Source organism: Schistocerca cancellata, chromosome 1, assembly GCF_023864275.1.
Source record: "Schistocerca cancellata isolate TAMUIC-IGC-003103 chromosome 1, iqSchCanc2.1, whole genome shotgun sequence".
Classification (NCBI taxonomy): Eukaryota; Metazoa; Arthropoda; class Insecta; order Orthoptera; family Acrididae; genus Schistocerca; species Schistocerca cancellata.
Genome location: NC_064626.1, coordinates 987,563,621 through 987,589,028, shown reverse-complemented (window position 1 = coordinate 987,589,028; position 25,408 = coordinate 987,563,621). Strand labels below are relative to the sequence as shown.

The window sequence follows — 25,408 nt, the reverse complement described above, 5'->3', positions numbered from 1 at the left end:
TACTGTTAAAGTGTGTGGGACCTGTACAAAACAGGGCATACAGGTTCAAATTGCAATGACACGGAATTATTTCATAGAACTAACATGAAACTTGGCATTACGTACTTATGGTGCCGTACAATGTGTGTACTTCCTGCATTCAGTCTCCACCTCTCCCTATGCCCCCAGTTACAAACTGTGAAAAAACTGCATACCTAAAACTGTAATATTGTGGGCGCAATTCCAGCTGCTGGAGACGGAGCCACACTTGCAGATCACTCTTACGAAGCTGTTCACCAAGGCGTGCCATCATACCACTTATACCACATTCTGCTTCATCAAGGGATTTGATGAAGAAGTCTCTTATTTCTCCCATTAAATTTGTGAAGCAGAAAAAGCAATCAGCTTCTGCAAATTCTGTAAAGAAACAAGAGTGTCAAGCTTTACTTTCAGTATCACTGAAACAATAATTACTGAAATCAAATACTAGAGAGTAAATTATAAAATAAAAGCAATGCAATTCATGCTCTGTTGGACACAAATAAGTTCCTGAGCCACATCACAAATGAGGCCCTCAAAAATGGATAAAAGGCATCCACAAATATCCTTATTGAAAAATGAAATGTTTTAACTTTCTCAAACACTCTAAATACAATATTCCAATGCAATTTCAAAAAGGAAGATTAACAATTTTACTTATAACTTAAGTGACAAGCAATGTGTCCCCTATGCTTACGAAGCACTGTCAGAAAATACAGACAGCCTCCAACAGCAATGGGCAGGATGATTACTGCATGTAAATGTAAAAAAGCATTCTTCACTTCAATTTTGCTGTCAGTGCGCCATAGTTCATTAGTGTGGGCTATGTACAAAAATCAGAGATTATACATGAACAACAATAAGACCCAAAAAAGTAGAATGTATAATTAGAGCATGAGCACTGAAGATGTGAATTAACAGAAAGGGGAAATACTACTGCATCTACCATTTTTATTCACATTTAAAAATCTGGAACTGTATCTAAAAAAACTTAAAAAATATGATTCTTTAATTTTTCCTGGGGTATTTGATGATAAAATGGTCAATGGATGTACTGCCAGTCTAGAGTGTCCAAGGGAAAAATTATTTCGGTGATCAGCCATGTTGCTGTCAAAAGTGCATAGACAAACTGAGCTCCTGAGTGTGCATGGCCAACTTACATCCTCTCCCAACACAAGCCATTCCTTTGCAGTCCACAACCGAGGGCATATGTTGTTGGCAGTCATGGAGACACTTGCATCAGCATCTGTGGTAGCATCATTGTAGTTACTCTGTCCTCCCTGGCTGCCATCCAGAATCTTAGAGATTGCCCTGAGATTGTTATCTTACCTGCTGAAAAGGCAATGAAACTATTGTTCTCTTCCATGAGACCGTACTGAGAAGATGCAGGGTTACCACTCCTACAGGAAGATCAGTGCTCAATCAAGCAAGAAGGTGGAGAACATGATCAGGTCACTTCTCAAGGAATCACAGTTACCAGAAGGGGTAATCAAGAAATTGTCACTACAAGGGCCTGTGCCACCAAGACTTTATGCACTCCCCTAGGTCCACAAAGATGGGGTGCCATTACGCCCCATTGTGAGCAACATCAGAGCTCCTATACACCTGCTGACAAAATACCTGAGAGAGATAGTAAGTCATTTTATGTGGGTAGATGTCCACATCACATTCACAATTTTATGGATACTATGAAATGCCTCAACAACTTTGGGCTGAAGGACTCATTCAATGTTTCATGTTTCGACAGAATGCCTCTATGTCCGTCACTAGAACTTGTTAGTCAGAAAACTGACAAGAAGGCCACTGACCTTTTCAGGCACATCCTAAGCTCCACACATTTTCTATTTAATGGAGAACTACGAGCAAATGGAGCGAGTCCCTACAGGCTGCCCACTCTTGCCAGTGCAGAAAGTTGAGGGCTGATCATCATCATTGCATGGAAAGAGCCGTTGGAGACAATAATGAGAAAGTGGGATAAACTCACAGTTCAAACGCAAAAAAAAGAATACTTACCAAACATTAACAAAAATAGTTACTGGCCACTGACATAGAGCAAGGTGTAAATCTCTGCATAAATTCTGCTTTTAATTACCTTAAAAGTAAAATTTTTATGCAATAATTGCCAGCATATTGTTGAAATGGCAAAAGCTGAAGACGGCACAAATGCTGTCAAAAATATTATACTGAATTTAGTATTGTATGAAGTCAGCTCCACTTGAGTTTGGTCTGGGACACATTATGTAACATTAATGATGTGGTGGTGGTGGTGGTGGTGGTAATTTGATTTTGTGTGCCACTAGGTCTGCCATTGCTTGAATTGAAGACTAGGAATTTCAAAATTACGCCATATCATGAGTGACTTTTGTATGACATATGTAGCTAAAAAAAAAAAAAAAAGAAAATATGCCACAAACTGTGGCAACAATCGTAAAAACCATGTTGTGACACATAGTAAATAAGGTATTGTGAAATTATTCACAAAAAACAATATCTACAACCAAACAGTACACATGAAATTACATTTTATGTTGTATATAAATACACTATTTCTGCACGTTTTAGAATGCAAGAACCCACTGGCGATGCTGATATTACCACAGAAACTAATCTGGGAACAAATAAATAACAAAAGTGTTTTGCATCAAGGCTGACCCATGATCCCATTAGTTGAGTGATGACAATGTAATCAAAAGAGTGAAACTTTTTTTTACAAGCTGTGCAGTCTAAAGCATTTAGCTACTTCAAATAACTGATAATTAATGACATCCTCCTCATTATTTAAGATAATTACTAAATAGTCAACTACATGGAAAAGAATGTTATTTTCAGCCAACAAGAACAACATCTGCAAGGGACAATAATAACTTTTTGAAAATATAATGTAATTCAACAGATTAAAACTCTAGTACCCAAGCGACAGCAGGACACAACATACACTCCTGGAAATGGAAAAAAGAACACATTGACACCGGTGTGTCAGACCCACCATACTTGCTCCGGACACTGCGAGAGGGCTGTACAAGCAATGATCACACGCACGGCACAGCGGACACACCAGGAACCGCGGTGTTGGCCGTCGAATGGCGCTAGCTGCGCAGCATTTGTGCACCACCGCCGTCAGTGTCAGCCAGTTTGCCGTGGCATACGGAGCTCCATCGCAGTCTTTAACACTGGTAGCATGCCGCGACAGCGTGGACGTGAACCATATGTGCAGTTGACGGACTTTGAGCGAGGGCGTATAGTGGGCATGCGGGAGGCCGGGTGGACGTACCGCCGAATTGCTCAACACGTGGGGCGTGAGGTCTCCACAGTACATCGATGTTGTCGCCAGTGGTCGGCGGAAGGTGCACGTGCCCGTCGACTTGGGACCGGACCGCAGCGACCCACGGATGCACGCCAAGACCGTAGGATCCTACGCAGTGCCGTAGGGGACCGCACTGCCACTTCCCAGCAAATTAGGGACACTGTTGCTCCTGGGGTATCGGCGAGGACCATTCGCAACCGTCTCCATGAAGCTGGGCTACGGTCCCGGACACCGTTAGGCCGTCTTCCGCTCATGCCCCAACATCGTGCAGCCCGCCTCCAGTGGTGTCGCGCAGGTGTGAATGGAGGGACGAATGGAGACGTGTCGTCTTCAGCGATGAGAGTCGCTTCTGCCTTGGTGCCAATGATGGTCGTATGCGTGTTTGGCGCCGTGCAGGTGAGCGCCACAATCAGGACTGCATACGACCGAGGCACACAGGGCCAACACCCGGCATCATGGTGTGGGGAGCAATCTCCTACACTGGCCGTACACCACTGGTGATCGTCGAGGGGACACTGAATAGTGCACGGTACATCCAAACCGTCATCGAACCCATCGTTCTACCATTCCTAGACCGGCAAGGGAACTTGCTGTTCCAACAGGACAATGCACGTCCGCATGTATCCCGTGCCACCCAACGTGCTCTAGAAGGTGTAAGTCAACTACCCTGGCCAGCAAGATCTCCGGATCTGTCCCCCATTGAGCATGTTTGGGACTGGATGAAGCGTCGTCTCACGCGGTCTGCACGTCCAGCACGAACGCTGGTCCAACTGAGGCGCCAGGTGGAAATGGCATGGCAAGCCGTTCCACAGGACTACATCCAGCATCTCTACGATCGTCTCCATGGGAGAATAGCAGCCTGCATTGCTGCGAAAGGTGGATATACACTGTACTAGTGCCGACATTGTGCATGCTCTGTTGCCTGTGTCTATGTGCCTGTGGTTCTGTCAGTGTGATCATGTGATGTATCTGACCCCAGGAATGTGTCAATAAAGTTTCCCCTTCCTGGGACAATGAATTCACGGTGTTCTTATTTCAATTTCCAGGAGTGTATATTAAGGTTAAGGGAACATACAAGCTTCCAGTGGCTCCTTCTTCTGCCAGAAGGTGTGAAGAGGAAGGAAGAGGGATGAAGGAAAATGAGACTTATCAGAAGGGATGAGATGGAAAGATTGATCCTATTACACTGTATATCGAGCAGTATGTACGTCAGAGAAACCAGAATGATTCAGTCTTTCCTACTCATTCCATCCAGTAAGTCTCCTCTAACCCTGGGTTCTGGGTGACTTTTCCAAATTCTAAACCTCACCAGACCTTTCGTTCATCCCTCTTCCTTTCCCTTAACCGATCCACCAGAAGAAGGAGCCACTGGCTGTGAAAGCTTGCACACTTCCTTAACCTTCACACGTTTTCTCCTCCCACCCCATGGTGGGTATATCTTTTATCAGTTCAATTACTTTATAAACTGAGTGGTATGTATATCAGATTGATATCAACTTGGTGTTTAGTACAAGTAATTAATTTACCCAACTTGTAGCTCCCTGTACAATGCATCCAACAGAGCAATTCTAGTAAAGAAGTAGGGAAGATTTTTGACAGACCATTAATGCTGCTTAAATTGGCATCGCTTTTGGATTAGAACTGTGAAAGCAAGAAACTGACATCTCTGTTGGAATTTGCTATGCAACATTAGGAGATTGTTAACCGAGAACTGTGAGCATTTAATTTAATGGAGAATGATAGAAAAATCCGGTTTATCTATGAATGTTTTTTTATTTATTTATTTATTATCTTTTTTTGCATACAGTCACCAACTGGTGACTTCTGCAAACGTCATAGCATTTTTATACAATTTTTGTACAAACAGTAGGAATTTGCAATTCACATGTACAAGAAGCCACTTACGGGTGATGCACTTGGCATTATTTGGTACAGTACTTCATAATGCAACATACATTTGTTACGTACACTACTGGCCATTAAAATTGCTACACCATGAAGATGACGTGCTACAGACATGAAATTTAACCGACAGGAAGAAGATGCTGCGATATGAAAATGATTAGCTTTTCAGAGCATCCACACAATGTTGGCGCTGGTGGTGATACCTACAACATGCTGACATGAGGAAAGTTTCCAACCGATTTCTCATACACAAACAGCAGTTGACCGGCGTTGCCTGGTGAAACATTGTTGTGATGCCTCGCGTAAGGAGGATAAATGCGTACCATCACATTTCCGACTTTGATAAAGGTCGGATCATAGCCTATCGCGATTGCGGTTTATCGTATCGCGACATTGCTGCTCGAGTTGGTTGAGGTCCAATGACTGTTAGCAAAATATGGAATCGCTGGATTCAGGAGGGTAATACAGAACGCTGCGTTGGATCCCAACGGCCTCGACTCACTAGCAGTTGAGATGACAGGCATCTTATCAGTATGGCTGTAACGGATCGTGCAGCCACATCTTGATCCCTGAGTCAACACATGGGGGTGTTTGCAAGACAACAACCATCTGCACGAACAGATCGATGACGTTTGCAGCAGCATGGACTATCAGCTCGGAGACCATGGCTGCGGTTACCCTTGACACTGCATCACAGACAGGAGCGCCTGTGATGGTGTACTTAACGATGAACCTGGTTGCACAAATGGCAAAACGTCATTTTTTCGGATGAATCCAGGTTCCGTTTACAGCATCATGATGGTCGCATCCGTGTTTGGCGACATCGTGGTGAACGCACATTGGAAGCATGTATTCATCATCACCATACTGGCGTATCACCCGCGTGATGGTATGGGGTGCCATTGATTACACGTCTCAGTCACCTCTTGTTCGCATTGACGGCACTTTGAACAGTGGACGTTACATTTCAGATGTGTTACGACACATGGCTCTATCCTTCATTTGATCCCTGCAAAACCCTATGTTTCAGCAGGATAATGCACGACTGCATGTTTCAGGTCCTGTACGGGCCTTTCTGGATACAGAAAATGTTCAACTGCTGCCCTGGCCAGCACCTTCTCCAGATCTCTCACCAACTGAAAACGTCTGGTCAATGGTGGCCGAGCAACTGGCTCGTCACACTACGCCAGTCACTACTCTTGATGAACTGTGGTGTCATGTTGAAGCTGCATGGGCAGCTGTACCTGTACACGCCATCCAAGCTCTGTTTGACTCAATGCCCAGGATTATCAAGGCGGTTATTACGACCAGAGGTGGTTGTTCTGGGTACTGATTTCTCAGGACCTATGGACCCAAATTACGTGAAAATATAATCACATGCCAGTTCTAGTATAATATATTTGTCCAATGAATACCTGTTTATCATCTGCATTTCTTCTTGGTGTAGCAATTTTAATGGCCAGTAGTGTAGTATAGGTATTTGAATTTACAGCATGTTGTTACAAAAATAATATATATTACAATCACCTCAGAATAGTAAATCATATAGATAGAAGAGTTAGGCCTACATTTCAGAATAACTACATTTTAATATCAGTATTCATTCAGTGAGTACAAACATTTGAGTGTTAAGAATGATTTTAATTCCCTTTTGAATACTTTACCTCTGTGGCATCTTATAGCACTTGGCAGTTTGTTAAACCATATCTGGCCATTTATCCAAGACTATGATCTGTTGACTTTAGTTTAGTTCTGTTTCTGAAGAAGCAATCTTTTTGTCTTGTGTTATGGGTACGCACATCAGAGCACTTAGCTTCATTATTTTTATGGTCCACAAAGAATGTTATTAATTTGTACAGATACAAGGAGTACACTGTTGAAATTTATGTTGTACAAAGGTTTCTCTACATGAATCTCTGTATCCTTGTTGCTGCATGGTCCTGATTCCTCTTTTCTGCAGTGTTAGGATTCTGTTCAAGTGTGTATCAGCAGCACATCCCCATACCTCTAATACATAATTAATATATGCAAATATTGTCCCATAATAAGCAGTTTTTAATGTTTGTTCAGAGACTAATTTTGATAGTTTGCTAATTAAGTGCAGTGAACTGCTGATTTTATCGTGTACAAAACTGATATGTTCTACCCATCTAAGATTTTTGTCTAAGTATACCCCCAAAGAATTACATTTGTCGGTGTCTACTTTTTTGATGCCATTAATATTATCAATGCAGCTTTGGTATGAATTACCAAGTTTAAATGGTAATAGCTGGGATTTGCTAATACTGACTTTTAGACCTTGATCATGGAAGTAAGTAATTTGACTTAAGCCATCAGTTGCAGCCAATGTCAAGTCATTAGTTTGTTTGGCAAAAGAACAAAAGTGAGGTATCATCTGCATAACTTACTAGTTGGGAGTACAGAGGTGCCTCTAAATCATTAATGTAGACCGGGAAAAGGAAAGGGCCCAATACAGAGCCCTGAGGTACACCTTGTTTCACTGTTTCATAGCTGGATTGGAATGTTTGATCTGACAATTAATTTCATAACTCAGCTTTGTACATGGCTTACGATTGGTTAGATAAGTGATCAGTGCTTGTATGGATGTGGCATTAGAGTGTAATTTTCCAGTTTGCTTAGTAGTAGTTCATGGTTCACTGAGTAAGGTCTAGAAATATCCCTGCTGTCTGCATTCCCTCATCCAGGGCATCATACACCTTGTGGAGAAATTCGGTAATTGCCGTAATGGTACTGTGATGCTTTCTGAAGCCATGCTGTGTTTCTGCTAGTAAATTATTCTTTGTGAAATAATCAATAAGTTGTGTCAACAAAACAATTTCAAATATTTTACTGAAAATTAGTATTAGTGATATGGGCCTGAAGTTTGATAGCTCTTCTTTCAATCCCTTTTTATGCACATGTTTAACTGTACTTTTCTTCAATATATTTGGAAATGTGTGCTCCCTGATACTACTGTTGATGGGTAATTATTCCAACTAATTCCTTATTGCATTTTTTAATTATAATACTACTCAGTCCATTGCAGTCAGATGAGGTTTTATTCCTTATGTTATTTATTATTTTTCCTATTTCCTCCACACTCACTTCCTTAAATTCAAAAGCAGTTTCCAGCCTAGGGTCAGGCTTTACAATCCGAGTCAGAGCTGTGTTATTAACTGGATTCACAGCTGAAGATATAAAATATTCATTAAATATATTGCAGATTTTATCTGGATCATTAATATGGTTTCCTTCATGCTGGATCCTGTCAATCTGAGCATCTAACTTAGGGGTGGCTTTGCGAAATCTATTTATTATATTCCATGAAGTCTTCCCTATATTTGATGACTCAGCTTTTTCCTTATGTAGGATCTGTTTTCTTAAATTTGAGAGCTGTTCCTGAAATTGTTTTCTAGCTTGATTATACTTATCCTTAAATATATGCAGTTTAGTTGACTTATGTAGCACACTTAGATCCTCGATATTTTGCCTAGGTTTAATCATGTAAGCTGGCAGAGTCAGTCTGGTGTTTTTTACATTTTGGTTGTGAGTCACTACTCTCTTAATTTCTTTCACTGGGCAGCAAAAATTAAGATATTGTAAAATAATATCATAAAATTTGGCCCATTTGTACTTGGGCCCTTTTTGCTCAAGAACTAGTGCTCATCCTCAGATTATAGTTTACCTTTAAAAGCATCAACGTTTTTCTCTTTAACCATTCTTTTATGTTCTACGACCTGAGTCCTTTCTTGTGTACTTCTGTGTTCATAGTCTACAAATTGACATTTGTGGTCTGAGTAGTGGAAGTCCACATTCCAGCATCTAATACTATCTTTTACCTCTTTACTTAGTATTATGTAGTCTATTCTACTAGAAGTAGACTGAGTTACTCTTGTATCTGAATTTACTGCACTCATAAGATTATAGGAGTTAAGGGTATCTATTAGCCTGTTGTTATGGTTATTGCAAAATGTTGCCTCTATATTCAAGTCACCAAGTATTGTTACCTCGTTTGGGTCATGGTGCCCCATTATTCTACTAAAAATATCTATGAAATGCCCTACCTCTGATTTTGGTGGATGATAATTTTCTGTTTCATTGTGCCCTTTCTGCAACCTTTGATATGGAGCTCCACGCCTGTCACTTCAGTCAAGCCTTCATTATTATACAGATCTAGATGGTTTAATTTATTTACTTAGAGCTGCTCTCTAACAAATACTGCTACACCTCCACGTTTAAGATGCTGTCTATAGTAGCTTTTCCTAGGAAATAGCCATCTAGTTTAAAGTAAATAATTTCCTCAGATTTTAGCCCATACTCGTTTAACACAACTACATGAGGTGAATGACAATTAACAAAAGTCTGCAAAACATTGAGCTTATTTCTAAGATATTGTACACTCCTGGAAATTGAAATAAGAACACCGTGAATTCATTGTCCCAGGAAGGGGAAACTTTATTGACACATTCCTGGGGTCAGATACATCACATGATCACACTGACAGAACCACAGGCACATAGACACAGGCAACAGAGCATGCACAATGTCGGCACTAGTACAGTGTATATCCACCTTTCGCAGCAATGCAGGCTGCTATTCTCCCATGGAGACGATCGTAGAGATGCTGGATGTAGTCCTGTGGAACGGCTTGCCATGCCATTTCCACCTGGCGCCTCAGTTGGACCAGCGTTCGTGCTGGACGTGCAGACCGTGTGAGACGACGCTTCATCCAGTCCCAAACATGCTCAATGGGGGACAGATCCGGAGATCTTGCTGGCCAGGGTAGTTGACTTACACCTTCTAGAGCACGTTGGGTGGCACGGGATACATGCGGACGTGCATTGTCCTGTTGGAACAGCAAGTTCCCTTGCCGGTCTAGGAATGGTAGAACGATGGGTTCGATGACGGTTTGGATGTACCGTGCACTATTCAGTGTCCCCTCAACGATCACCAGTGGTGTACGGCCAGTGTAGGAGATCGCTCCCCACACCATGATGCCGGGTGTTGGCCCTGTGTGCCTCGGTCGTATGCAGTCCTGATTGTGGTGCTCACCTGCACGGCGCCAAACACGCATACGACCATCATTGGCACCAAGGCAGAAGCGACTCTCATCGCTGAAGACGACACGTCTCCATTCGTCCCTCCATTCACGCCTGTCGCGACACCACTGGAGGCGGGCTGCACGATGTTGGGGCGTGAGCGGAAGACGGCCTAACGGTGTGCGGGACCGTAGCCCAGCTTCATGGAGATGGTTGCGAATGGTCCTCGCCGATACCCCAGGAGCAACAGTGTCCCTAATTTGCTGGGAAGTGGCGGTGGCGGTGCGGTCCCCTACGGCACTGCGTAGGATCCTACGGTCTTGGCGTGCATCCGTGCGTCGCTGCGGTCCGGTCCCAGGTCGACGGGCACGTGCACCTTCCGCCGACCACTGGCGACAACATCGATGTACTGTGGAGACCTCACGCCCCACGTGTTGAGCAATTCGGCGGTACGTCCACCCGGCCTCCCACATGCCCACTATACGCCCTCGCTCAAAGTCCGTCAACTGCACATACGGTTCACGTCCACACTGTCGCGGCATGCTACCAGTGTTAAAGACTGCGATGGAGCTCCGTATGCCACGGCAAACTGGCTGACACTGACGGCGGCGGTGCACAAATGCTGCGCAGCTAGCGCCATTCGACGGCCAACACCGCGGTTCCTGGTGTGTCCGCTGTGCCGTGCGTGTGATCATTGCTTGTACAGCCCTCTCGCAGTGTCCGGAGCAAGTATGGTGGGTCTGACACACCGGTGGGTGGAGTTAGCCCTTTCCACTAGTTTCCCTGCGTGTTGGGATTTAGGGCGATAGCCCATCTGTTTTCACAGCTGTTTTCATGAATTATTACGTCAACAACTTTGTTTATGTCTGATGCAAGTCTCTTTTTACCAGATAGATTTAAATGTTGACCATGCATTGTGAAACTAGTGTTTTCATAGCTGTTGATGTCAAGAAGTCTTATGTTTTTAAACTTGGAGCAGAAATGTTGTAATTTATGATTTGTTTGTCGAATTTCGCTATCTACTTGATCAAAAACATGGGACAGTATAAGGAGAGTGTAAGTGGCTTATGGGTATAGAATGTGGTGCAAGAACTATCACTATATTTAGCCCAAATAATAAAAAAGCAAGATTTGTGTTGGAGCTGAAGAAAGAAGAAGACACAGTGGAGATGCCTGTGTGTTGGAAACATGTCACCTGTGATCAATGTGAGGACAGGAGAGCTGTTAGTAGCTGGTGCAATGTATTACGAGGGTTTATGTGCAGTGTACATATACGTCAGGAGTTCGACGCACAGGAAACGTGCCTACCTGTTCCAGAATCATCATCACAGAATAGCACAGGAGGGATCAAAGTAAGTGCTACCGCTACCACAGAGTGATAGAATTTTCCCAAGAAATTATTTATAGCAAAAGATTGATCGAATAATACATATTATAATTCATTTGTTTAAACTGTGTAAAGCTAAGAGCTCGGCTAAGTTCGTGTAAGTTGCAAGGACATTAAGGAAGCTAAGAGAAACTAAATGGAAGAGGAAGCAAGGAAAAAAGTGAGCAGAGCCATGTGTTATAAATCTAGTATATTCTGAGGAAAATATGGGTGAAAACAACTTTGTGGATAGTTTTGCACTGGATGATACAGTAGAAGTAGGCAGTAAAGTGGTAAATAGTGTGGAGATATCAGGAAAGAGCAGTACAAAAGCTTTATTAATGAGAATGAATCTAAAGTTACAAGAAAATTAAGGGCAAACTGAGTAGAGGAGGAGGTTAGCACAGGGAGTAAAGAAAATTTTGTTAAAATAGACACATTGAGGGTAGAAAAATAAAGAGGCTACGGATCGTTTTTTCCTTTTATCTTTTCTTTCAAAATAGGTAAGAAATAAAAGGTTATTACAAAATTTAGAGGGTAGGAATTTTCTAATGTCCTACATAATGAGACATTTTGATATGATATATGCTGCTGGAGTGATGATCGATATAGACAAAGAAATGGTGGTTTTGTAAAAGCTTTGCACTTCAAGAAAACTATACATTTGGTTGCCTCAAATAAACAACAATTAACAGGATTCATTCTTATTATTCTGGATGACTGCACCCTGCATACAAAAGAAGGGGCAGAAACTGTTGTGTAGAGGGTGTAGACACAGTGGGTTACCATGGGTTGAGGCTGAAATGACTTCAGGGGCAGAGAATGTGTAGTAAGCGTAACACCCATCTGGACAGTTCAGATAAGCTGGTAGTGGAGGGGAGCATCTGGATGGCCCAGGTTGCGAAGCAGCCATTGGAATCAAACATTTTAGGATCAGCTGATGTTGTACCACAAGCTTTGCTCTTGGCCACAGTTTGGTGGTGGTCATTCATCCTGGCCGACAGCTGGTTGGTAATCATACCAAATAAAAAGCTTTGCAATGAGTACAGCAGTGTTGGTATATGAGATGGCTACTTTCACAGATGGCTATAATGTCACAATACCATCGATGGCAGACATCACAGAGGCTCTTTGAATTAATGCAAAGACACTATTTCCACACATTGGTTATTTTCGCAGGAAATCAGTGGGCTTACATAAGATATCCATTTGCCATATGTCCTACAAGAATTTTCCACAGAATTAAAAGACAATAGTTATATTTGCTCAAGAAAAGCGACATTTAGCCATAGAAGATAGTTTTAGAATGTCAGAATGTGAAAAGGTTGTAGAAATCTTTGTTATTTTTGATGGACTACTTTATGTGTCAGAATGTGGCAGAAGCAGCCCAAGTGAAGAGGGGCCCAGACACAAGTTGCTTGGGGTCTTTACCGTTGGGCAGCACTCGGGTGTGGATGTGACCACTTAACTGGAATAAAGGAATATGTTTTAAAACAGTGACTTTTTATTTAGCCCAACCAGCTGCATTAAGTGAACAAATATCACGTAACGCTAGTATTGGCACGATGCTAAGTAAAATCGTCCCTAGAGAGAGCCAATAAGTTAACACAAAACAACAATGAGATTTTTCGTATCGAGCAGAGCCATTTCAGCATTACTAAATGGGAGCTTTCGTTCAGGATATCTGAATCATTTCAGATGACCTGAAGGCAGTGTTGGTTGTTGCAAGAAGCAGTGAAGAAGGATTAAAAGACAATTTGGCGCTGCAATGGGAAATTGGCAGCAGATAAAGCAGTGGAAACCATGTTGATGGAAGACACAAGTGGCAGGAACCATGTGGGCAGAAACAGCAACATGAGACAAGGGAGATCCAGTGTGGCAGCATCTTCTGCCACTATGAAGTGCAATAGTGGAGACGAAAACATCAAAACATAAGTAAATCTGTAAGTGCGCACAGTGTGTAGCATTTGTTGTCATGTACTGCAAACATTTGCTTTTGCTTTCTTTGTTTGTCATAATGGTGAACCAACAGCAGCGAATAATGCTAAAAGTGATGTGGAATCAACAGGCGAAAATATTATTGTTCCAATATACATTATTGATGTAAGTACATTGAAAGAAATTTTGAGCTCTCTTGCTCAATTGCAGAAAAGTGTAAATGATGATCAAAATAGTGTGCAAGCAGATGTGCATTTAAAAACCCAACAGAGCCAAATGAATGAACAATTACAAGAAGTTAAGAGTAGTATGAATGAAATAAAAAGCAGTATACAGTCTGTGGAGGAGAGATTAAATAAGGGGCTGTCAGAAATGGAAAGCAAGTTGAGGTTAGAAATAGATATAAATGAACATGAATGTGTCAGATTAAATGCAGAGGTAAGGGACAAAATTGTTAAGTTGAATGAAAAATAAATAGCTGAAAATTCCAAATTGGAAGAATGGCTGAAAGGGGAATTGTAAAGGAATCATGCTGGTACAACGGAAAACGTTAGTGAAGTAGATAGTAAAGTGAATAGATTAAATCATGATGTCCGTACTGTGATATCTAAGAAAATCGAAAACATACAGTCAAAGGTAGCTAAGATGGAACACAGAAATGTTAGCAACATTGTAAATATGCTGCCCATACATAGGCCTACTGTTCAGAATATGAGATGTTTTAATAATGATGGAAAATGTCACCCTGCCAATTTTGTTGCTCGTTGTAGACATCAATTTGTCGATTGAATGACTGATTTGCTAAAGATTAAGTTTATGTGAGGGGCTTTAGAAGGGGAGCTTAGTCATGGGCAAACCAAAATCAAAACAATTTTATAACTTATGAAGACTTTGAGGTGGGATTTTTAAATAAATACTGGGATGGGGTAAAACAATCCAGAATCCAAAATAATTTCTTAAATGGGACTGTATACAGACAAGGGAAGGAAAGATGAGAGATTTTTGTATGAGGGAAATATAAAATTAGCACATTTGGACAAGCCAATGCAGTCATTAAACATCATTTTCATTTAAAGAGGAGACTGCTTGAAAATGTACAATGGGATCTCATAAATGCTCCAGGAGATGATGTAGACTTATTTCTTGAATATGATTGGAATATGGCTACTGCTTTACCATTCAGAAACACAAAAATTTCCAAAATGACAGAAATCACGATGAAAGGGACAACAGGAATTACAGGGATGACAACAGAAACTCCCACAGAGATTCCAGGAATGATGGTAGGAGAAATTCAGGATCAAATGATAGAAGGGATTACAATAGGCCACAATATGATCATGTTGAAGGGACAGCTGGCGGGTCAGACAGATCTCACAACTGGAAAAATGAGTAGGTATCCCACCTGAGGTCCAAGCTGGAATGCTTGGAAAAGGACCAAGAGAGAAAGGCTGACTAAAGAACCTATGTATAGGCAGTTTAATTCATTCCACATGGAGAGGATTTTGGATGAAGGTGAATTTGGGGAGAATTTTTTGAAAGTGCTGGAAGAAAAGGAAGGGGGGAGAAAAATCAAAGAAAAGAGTGTCAATGAAAATGTAAGTGATTTGTTTCAATGGGCTGAATCAAGTGATGGAACAAATGGTGAAGATTCAAATATTTATGACAATGGAAATGATTGCCTGGCATTTTTGAGGTATCATAATGCTGTTCTTTCTGATACTGTGGCTGACAATAGGAAAGTTGTGTGTGTGTGTGTGTGTGTGTGTGTGTGTGTGTGTGTGTGTGTATTAATACTACTAAACATCATGAGAAGTTGTGTGTGTGTGTGTGTGTGTGTGTGTGTGTGTGTGTGTATTAATACTACTAAACATCATGAGAAAATTGTAAATGAAGTAATTGGCAGTTGGGTTTCTATGCATGCAAATGTTGGAAGCGTGAATTCTTTATGTGCTAATATTCCTCGTGCTGGTTCTATATGTCATATTTCAAATGTTGTTGATGGTGATGTGAATTTTGAATCTTGTTCAAGAAAGTTGCTGATGTTGCATGTGCTATTGCTGACGTTGATGCTACTGAGAAGGATGCAATAAATGGTGTAGTGGAAGTAGATCCACCAAATAATATTAATGGTGTAACTGGTATTACTGGAGATCTTTGTGATGCCATTATTGGGTGCAATGCCTCAGATGTCTTTGTTGTAACTAGTAGTGCTGCAGAGACAGATCCTGTGTGCAAAGTAGATGTTATTGGCGTAAATAGTTCTTCATACACAGAAGGAAAAATTTATTACTGAGAGGGGGCACTAGCAGATGTACCTAATGCAAATAGAAATGTAGATGTAGCAATAAGTAAGGATACAAGTGAAAATTGTAAACAAATGGAATTTAATCTTTTTGGGAACCAAAGTGAGGAATTTATAAATGTACAGATTAGAGCAACAAGAAAAGACCATGCCACCAGAAATACTAAGGCACAGTGGAGAAAAAATTTATCACGGGGAAAATGAAATAAATATGAAATTTCTGGCAGCTACTGAGGAACTTTCTAATGAAACTGGTGTGGTAGACAGCAATGTTTTGCAGTGTGTTGTTGATACAGCTGGAGATACAAGTAGCAGAGATGTAAATGTGGAAGTCGACTGAGTTGAGTTACAATGTAATATTAGTTATGGGAGCAGCAACAAGGCAATGAACCACACAGAGGGAGAATTCAATATTATAACTATGGAAGGTGCTATAGATGAATTTCAAAGCTTTGAGAAGATTCTGCTTGAGGAAGAATCTTTTAGAAGAAATAGGGTAGTAAAATTACAACCCAAAATTAAAGTGAGTGTTGGAGGCTTTGAGGCTGAAGCACTTCTCGATTCGGGCAATGAGATTAGTGGGATCTCTGAAATGTTTTATGAGCATCTGAAATCCATCACACAAGTTATGGAATTGCCAGTCGTTGGAATGCAGATTAGGGGTCTGACTGACAGGTTAAGCACACCTGTTAGGACCCAGATAATGCTGTGTTTTAAGATAGGTGATATTGAATTTAGTCACAACTGCATCATTATTACTGAACTCTGTATGAATTTTATAATTGTTACGTTTTGGATGATCGATGTGGGAGCTGTTCTAGACTCTAAAAGAAACCAGTTAAAGATAGATAAAAGTGGGGCAACACGTAATTAACAGGGATCAAAGGGCAAGAGAAAACAGTGAACAGTGGGAGGGGGGAATCACAGAGATCTGAAGAAGACAATGTCAGAAATTAAACACAAAATTGATAACATTGAAACGAGAAGTGAAGGACAAAGGAAGGAGATGCATGATCTACTATGTGAATAATATAATAATGTATTTTCTGATGTGCAGTGACCATACCATATAGCTGTTGCACTAAGGAAGGCAGCTGAAACTGAATTGGAAAGAATGCAGCAGATAGGGATAATAGAGAGAAGCAATAGTAAATAAAATAATCCACTAGTTGTCAAGAAGAGGGATAAATCAGTGAGGCTTGCATCAGAGGCTAGAAAGCTGAACCCATAATCTATAGGGAAACAGATCACCCAGAAAATATGGATGACCTGTTCTATCAGTTCCATCATGCTGAAATAATGTCAAGTGTGGGTCTGACATCTGGTTTCTGGCAAATTCCCTTAGCCAAGAAGAGTAGACAGTATACTGCTTTCTTATATGGTGGCAAATGCTACCAATTTAAGGTAGTTCCTTTTGGACTGGGCATTTCTGTGGCTATTTTTATAAGAGCATTAGATCATGTTTTACTTAGAAAGCTTTTGAGCAAACTGACACTCTATGTCGATGACATATTGACGGCATCTGTTGACAGGGAAAGTCGCTGCCATCTTCTGACAGAAGTTTTAGGTGCCCTTAGGAGGGGTGGCATAAAGCTTAAAATAAGCGAGTGTGAGTTTTCCAGGAAGGAGATAGAATTCTTCGGACATGTTATCACATGCACAGGAAAGATACCAAAGAAGACATGACAGATGCTATAGCTAAGTGCCCAGTTCCTAATAACAAGAAGCAATTAAGGTCCTTTTTAGGGAGTGTAATTTGTATCAAAAATTTATCAGGAATCAGAGTCTACACTCACCAAACCTAACCAAGTTTCTAAAGAAACATGCAATTTGGATGTGGACATAGGATTGAACCAAAGATTTTCAGGAGATAAAGGATGGTTTAAGAAACAGTGGATTACAATACCACCCGGATCCAACCCTGCATTACTATTTGCACACTGACAGCAGTGATTATGGTTTGAGAGTAGCACTGTCACAGAAAAAAGCGGTAGATGGACATGAAGAACTGAGGAGTATAGCTTTTGCATTGAGTACTCTTTCTAAACATGAGCAGAGCTATGGAATCACTGAAAAGGAATTGTTAGCAGTTGTGGGGGCATTCACCGAGTTGAGAAACTTGTAAATTGTTGAACAGCAGACTAATGAGATGGGCTATGTTCAACAGCAATTTAATTACAGCATCCAGTACATAAAGGGAACTGAAAATGTTGTGGTGATGCTTTCTCAAAATTACCAGTGGGAATTGGGGTATGTTAAGAGAGGAAGAGGATGGAAAGAAATAATTTAAAATGAGAGAGAAATATCAGAGGAGTATGTAGGGACATGAGAATATCACAGGATCAGGATCCCAAGCTACAATAGATAAAGAGGTGCCAGCAAACTAGAGATAAGGAAAATTTGAATATTACAAAAAACATAATGGAATTTTGTTCAGAAGGGCAAACAAAAGTTGTGATGAATGGAAGTTATGTTTTGCAGAGGACTATGACAATGATTTAATTCAGCATGTGCACCTGAGCTATGGACACTATGTACCTCAAAAATGGACTGAGGGAAAATGTTGCGTTCAGTAATATGCTTAGACGAATTTGGAAACAGCTTGAGAGTTGTGACACCTGTCAGAGAGTTAAGGTAAGCCAGGCATGCAGTCAGGAATACATGCAGTGTATAATACCTGAAAAGGTAGGATATCTGGTAGCAGTTGGTCTTTTTGGATCACTGACAATTGGAAGAGGTGGATGCAAATACATTTGTGTAAAAGTGGATGTATTTAGTAAATATATCGAGTTGAGTGCAATAAAATAGGCAACCAGTAAGAGTCTGATTTCCAAGTTCACACAAGAGTATTTTCCTTTGATTAGGTACCAACAGCTATTTTAAATGACAATGGATGACAATTCACTAGTAATGATTGGATTAAGTTTACAGATACTGCAGGGATAAAGCATATAAGAATCTCAGTGTATCATCCTTTGAGCAATCTGGCAGAGCAATATATGAGAGAATTGGGATGGCTCTGCAGAACATACTGTAGCAATAAACATAGCTCTTTGGTGAAACATCCAAAAAGATTTTGAAACTGTAATGAACTGTGTGAAGCATAACACAATAGGGTTCTCACCATGGGAGGTGGAGTTCAACACAAAACCACCAAATCTGATCTCAGAACATGTCAATTATCCCCCACATAATGAGATGAGAAGAGAAGAGTTGGAAACTTTTGTAAGGGAGAACATGGAGAGAAGAGCACTGCAAAGAAAGCAAAGACATGACAGAAAGATGAAGGTGACAGAGATAAAAGTTGGAGATCTGGTGTTGGTGAGGATGAAGGAGAAGTCAAGTGAGCACAACAATGAGACAAAGAAAATTTTTGAATCATATTATGGGCCTTTTGAGGTAATGGCAATTCCACATCCAAATGCATACTGTTTGGTTTGCCCCCAGACAAACAAAATACTTTGCCTGAGAAATATAAATGAGATAAAGTTATATAATGAAAGAGGATCATGATGGAATATGTTGAAGTGAGTGAGACTGGAGAGAAAGATTTTTGTTATTGCTTAGATTTTAAGTTATATATAGTTATTGTACACAAGCAGGAGAGTAAAATGGGCCATTTGATTTACAAAAGAAGTAGTTGGGGATTAATGGTTAATTTTCTTGTCAGATATTGAGTTGGACTTTGTTTCACTGATACTGAGAGGACTACTATGATGCACAGCTGGAAATTATTTTGCATTTTTCACATTACTCTGAGAATCAAATCCCAAACTGGAGGTTTAATTTGTGCGTTTCTTAAGCTTTGTTTAGTTTTCCTTAATGGCTTATCACAGTAAAATTTCAGTGAATGTGGCTTTCATTAGAATATCTTCGCTTGTTTCGCATTTGGGAGTCTAAGTACTTATATGGAGGAGGATGGGTGGAAGCAGTGGGTGATACTTGGACTGTCAGTGAAAAGGACTCTGGATTGGACATACTGACTCAACGGTTGCAAGAGACAAGACTGATAAAACCAAATGTATTAGTGAGTGTTGAAAGTTTGTGCTGTGGATAATGAAACTGGAAGCAGAGTACACAACAGAGTGCAAAATGTGTTTCATTGGTGTAAAGTTCACACATATGTATATGTTTTACAGGAAAAAGAAAGAACTCATTTATGAAATTCTGTGTGGCATAAGAGTACAATAATTTTAAAGAATTTCATTGTATATTTGTAAATCTTAAGCCTTTTAAATAAAAATTTGGATGTTTATATTTAACACGGAATGGAAAGTAATTTTAACCATCTTCCACATTTCTGGCACATAGGTAATATTACCCGTATATTTTGTAAATACTGGAATTCTATTTGTCACTTATAGTTTTACGTATTGTTTACTTTTTATTTATTTAATGCTGGAATGCCCTCTGGGAACATATGTTTTCATACAACAGGATCGTTTAAGTATTGTCTTGAACTAAAAGTAAATAGCCTTTTTAAATTTCATGTCCCTCACACTAATCACTAAGAAATTTTGTTCATTTGTGATTTGGCCAAAATCTCTGGGGGGTTTATTATAACACTACTGTAACATTGATGACCAGTGGTAGGCAACATCACAGAGGCTCTTTGAATTAATGCAAAGACACTATTTCCACACATTGGTTATTTTCGCAGGAAATCAGTAGGCTTACATAATGTATCCACGTGCCTTATGTCCTACAAGAATTTTCCACAGAATTAAAAGACAATAGTTATATTTGCTCAAGAAAAGCGACATTTAGCCATAGAAAATAGTTTCAGAATGCCAGAATGTGGGAAAGTTGTAGAAATCTTTGTTATTTTGGATGGACTACTTTATGTGTCAGAATGTGGCAGAAGCAGCCCAAGTGAAGAGGGGCCCAGACACAAGTTGCTTGGGGTCTTTACCGTTGGGCAGCACTGGAGTGTGGACGTGACCACTTAACTGGAATAAAGTAATTTGTTTTAAAACAGTGACTTTTATTTAGCCCAACCAGCTGCATTAAGTGAACAAATATCACGTAAAGCTAGTATTGGCAAGATGCTAAGTGAAATCGTCCCTAGAGAGAGCCAATATGTTAACAAAAAACAACTACGAATTTTTCGCAGTGAGCAGGACCAAAAAGCTTTACAAGGCCCAGCCTCTGATGGAGTAGGATAACCCCATGGACTAGGAGCGGACTGGACAGGTCTTGCAGCTGGGTCTTATAGGGGGATGGGATTGAGAGTGGCAGTGGGATGGACTATAATATTGGGTGGCCAACAGAACACCACTTTTAGAGGGATGGGAAGGATCTTGGGGAGGATGTCCCTAATTCCAGACTCAATGATGGATAATCAAAGACCTGACGAAACATGTGGTTCAGTTGTTCTAGTCTGGCATGCTGTAGGGTGATGAAGGGGGCGTTCTGTTATAGCTAGTTCTTGGGGTTGATGGGAGGGTTGGGGATGTGAGGTGTCATGGCATAGTAAATCTATTAGTGAACTAAGTGTGGGGGGATAGCGCCTGTCTGTGAAGGCCTTTGTAAGACTTTCAGCATACTGGAAAATGGAATTCTTGTCACTGCAGATTTGCCATCCCCAAGTGGCCAGGCTGTATTGGAGGGATGTTTTGATGTGGAAGGGATGGCAGCTGTCAATATGCAGGAGTGTGGTGGAGCCTTCAGGCTGACTCCTTCATCTATAGACTGTGCTAGAGTAAACCAATCCCAGAGTTCCAACACAATCTCTAATCCCTGCTTGAAATCTTGCGCCGTTTCCAGAACCTCTACCCAGAATCTGTTTCCCTCTTCACGCTACGACATACTCCCTGAAGTCCACAAAACCCAACAATACTGGACATCCCACTGTAGCTGGTTAATGTGCAACCACTGAAAGAATATCGGGTCTCATTGACCAACGCCTCCTACCAAGAGCCTGAAATCTAGCATCCCTTGTCAACATACCAACCACTCCCTTCACTTAATCTTCATCATCCCCAGCCCTTTACCTCTTGGATCTCTACTTGTCATGATGCCATTTCCCCATACACCAGCATCCCTTTTGCCCACAGTCTTGCCACTACTGAACAGTACCTCATGCAATGTCCTTCAGACTGCAAACCCACTACATCATTCCTCATACATATTACTAAATTTATCCTTGCACACAACCACTTCTCCCCCAATTCAGCATGCCACCTTACTGGACGTTGACCTCCTCTCATCTGATGGCTCCATCCACACATCTAACCACATTAAACCTATCAACTCCAACAGTACCTGCATTTTGACAACTGCCATCCCTTTCACACCAAAAAATTAGTCCCATAAACCCTGGTTGCCCAGGGATGGTGTATCTGTAGTGACAAGAACTCCACTGTCCAGTATGCTGAAGATCACACAAATAGGCACTATCCCAAAGACCTAGTTCACAAACAGATTTCTAATGCCATATCCCAACAAGCCCCCAATCCTCCAACCACTCCAAGAACTAGCTACAATGGAATGATTCCTTCGTTGCCCAGTACCATGCCAAAATGGAACTAATGATCCACATCCTTAATCAGGGCTTTGATTATTTATCATCACACCCTTAAATGAAGGACATTCTAACCGAGATCCTTCTCACCCCTCCTAAAGAGGTTTTCCATCACCCATGCAACCTCCACAGCATCCTAGTCCATCCCTGTGCTACTCCCAATCCCAATGCCTTGCCACAGGGTTCATATCCATGAGGTAGACTCAGGTGTAAGACCTGCCCAGTCCACCCACCCAGCTCTTCCTATTCCAGTCCCGTCCTACCCCGTCAGCAGATGGGCCACCTGTTAAAGCAGCCATGTCATATACCAGTTCTGCTGCAATCATTGCGTAGCTTTTTATATTGATGTGACTACAAAACAGCTGTCCACCAGGGTCAATGGCCACATAGAAATTATGGCCAAGAGGCAAGTCTACTGCCCTGTAATGCAACAAGCAGCTGAAAAGAGCATGCTTGATCTCAATCTGGAACCTTCCCTCCACCACCAGCTCTTTTGAACTGCACAGGTGTGTGTTATTGTTACAACACATTCTCTGCTCCTGAAATCAAGCTAAACAAAACTACTGTCCACACATCCTCAATGCAACAGTTTCTGCACCCTCTGTCCTATCACCTACTCCCAATTCACATCCGCTCACTTTCATTGTGCACTGCTCTCTGCCAACACATCCACTGGTCTTTTCTTCTTCTCTGCTCCTCTACTCCTCATCCCACATCTCCCATCCTCCCCCGTAGCCTCCTGAGGCTGTGCCTGACATCCTTGCTGGCCACCGTCTGGCCCCTACGTGCTACGCTAAGCAGTGCTGAGTTCTCTCCCTCCCAGCCACACCATGTTACCACCCCCACTTCCCCACTTCACTCCACATTTATGCTTCTGTTCAGTGTAACACAGCTGCATTCTGGCTTTAGATAGTGGGCATAAGTGCATGAGGTGTGATTGCTCGTGTGAATATGTGTGTGTGTGTGTGTGTGTGTGTGTGTGTGTGTGTGTGTGTGTGAGAGAGAGAGAGAGAGAGAGAGAGAGAGAGAGAGAGAGAGAGAGAGAGAGACTTTTACAATGCCAAAATCAGAAACATATGCATATTAGAACCAACAGAATTCAAAAAATCTAAAGCCTGTTTCACCTGTGGGACTTCTCTTTCCTCCAGCCTTTTCAGTAGTTGCAGGGGCAACAGTCTGGATGATTGACTGATCTGGCCTTGTAACACTAACCAAAACAGCCTTGCTGTGCTGGTACTGCGAACGGCTGAAAGCAAGGGGAAACTACGGCCGTAATTTTTCCGAAGGGCATGCAGATTTACTGTATGGTTAAGTGATGATGACGTCCTCTTGGGTAAAACATTCCGGAGGTTAAATAGTCCCCCATTCGGATCGCCAGGTGGGGACTACTCAAGAGGATGTCGTTATCAGGAGAAAGAAAACTGGCATTCTACAGATCGGAGCATGGAATGTCAGATCCCTTAATCGAGCAGGCAGGTTATTGAAAAACGGAAATTGATAGGTTAAAGTTAGATATAATGGGAATTAGTGAAGTTCTCCAGCAGGAGGAACAAGACTTTTGGTCAGGCGAGGGTTATAAATACAAAATCAAATAGGGGTAATGCAGGAGTCGGTTTAATAATGAATAAAAAAATAGGAGTGCGGGTAAGCTACTACAAACAGCATAGTGAACGCATTATTGTGGATACGAAGCCCACACCTACTACAGTAGTACAAGTTTATATGCCAACTAGCTCTGCAGATGACGAAGAAATTGAAGAAATGTATGATGAAATAAAAGAAATTATTCAGATAGTGAAGGGAGACGAAAATTTAATAGTCATGGGTGACTGGAATTCGTCAGTAGGAAAAGGGAGAGAAGAAAACGTAGTAGGTGAATATGGATTGGGGGTAAGAAATGAAAGAGGAAGCCGCCTGGTAGAATTTTGCACAGAGCACAACTTAATCATAGCTAACACTTGGTTCAAGAATCATAAAAGAAGATTGTATACATGGAAGAAGCCTGGAGATACTGACAGGTTTCAGATAGATTATACAATGGTAAGACAGAGATTTAGGAACCAGGTTTTAAATTGTAAGACACTTCCAGGGGCAGATGTGGACTCTGACCACAATCTATTGGTTATGAACTGTAGATTAAAACTGAAGAAACTGCAAAAACTGACTAAACCAGAGGTTGTACAGAGTTTCAGGGAGAGCATAAGGGAACAACTGACAAGAATGGGGGAAAGAAATACAGTAGAAGAAGAATGGGTAGCTTTGAGGGATGAAGTGGTGAAGGCAGCAGAGGATCAAGTAGGTAAAAAGATGAGGGCTAGTATAAATCCTTGGGTAACAAGAAATATTGAATTTCACTGATGAAAGGAGAAAATATAAAAATGCTGTAAATGAAGCAGGCAAAAAGGAATACAAACGTCTCAAAAATGAGATCGACAGGAAGTGCAAAATGGCTAAGCAGGGATGGCTAGAGGACAAATGTAAGGATGTACAGGCTTATCTCACTAGGGGTAAGATAGTTACTGGCTACAGGAAAATTAGTGAGACCTTTGGAGAAAAGAGAACCACTTGTATGAATATCAAGAACTCAGATGGAAACCCAGTTCTAAGCAAAGAAGGGAAAGCAGAAAGGTGGAAGGAGTATATAGAGGGTCTATACAAGGTCGATGTACTTGAGGACAATATTACGGAAATGGAAGAGGATGTAGATGAAGATGAAATGGGAGAAATGATACTGCGTGAAGAGACTGACAAAGCACTGAAAGACCTGAGTCGAAACAAAGCTCCGGGAGTAGACAACATTCCATTAGAACTACTGACGGCCTTGGGAGAGCCAGTCCTGACAAAACTCTACCATCTGGTGAGCAAGATGTATGAGACAGGTGAAATACCCTCAGACTTCAAGAAGAATATAATAATTCCAATCCCAAAGAAAGCAGGTGTTGACGGATGCGAAAGTTACCGAACTATCAGTTTAATAAGTCACGTCTGCATAATACTAATGCGAATTCTT

The 25,408-nt window shown here is 41.2% G+C and overlaps 1 protein-coding gene across 3 annotated transcripts in view; it reads right to left on the bottom strand.

The window, feature by feature from the left end:
* LOC126088571 (TBC1 domain family member 13) overlaps positions 1 to 25,408 on the bottom strand; it is a 237,825-nt gene that overhangs the window by 116,531 nt on the left and 95,886 nt on the right. For all 3 annotated transcript variants that reach the window (XR_007519971.1, XM_049906764.1, XM_049906776.1), the window contains exon 7: positions 195 to 396. Coding sequence is in view for 2 of the 3 variants with exons in the window: in XM_049906764.1 (XP_049762721.1) it covers positions 195 to 396 (202 nt within the window). In the remaining variant the exon portion in view is untranslated. The remainder of the gene's footprint in view (positions 1 to 194; positions 397 to 25,408) is intronic.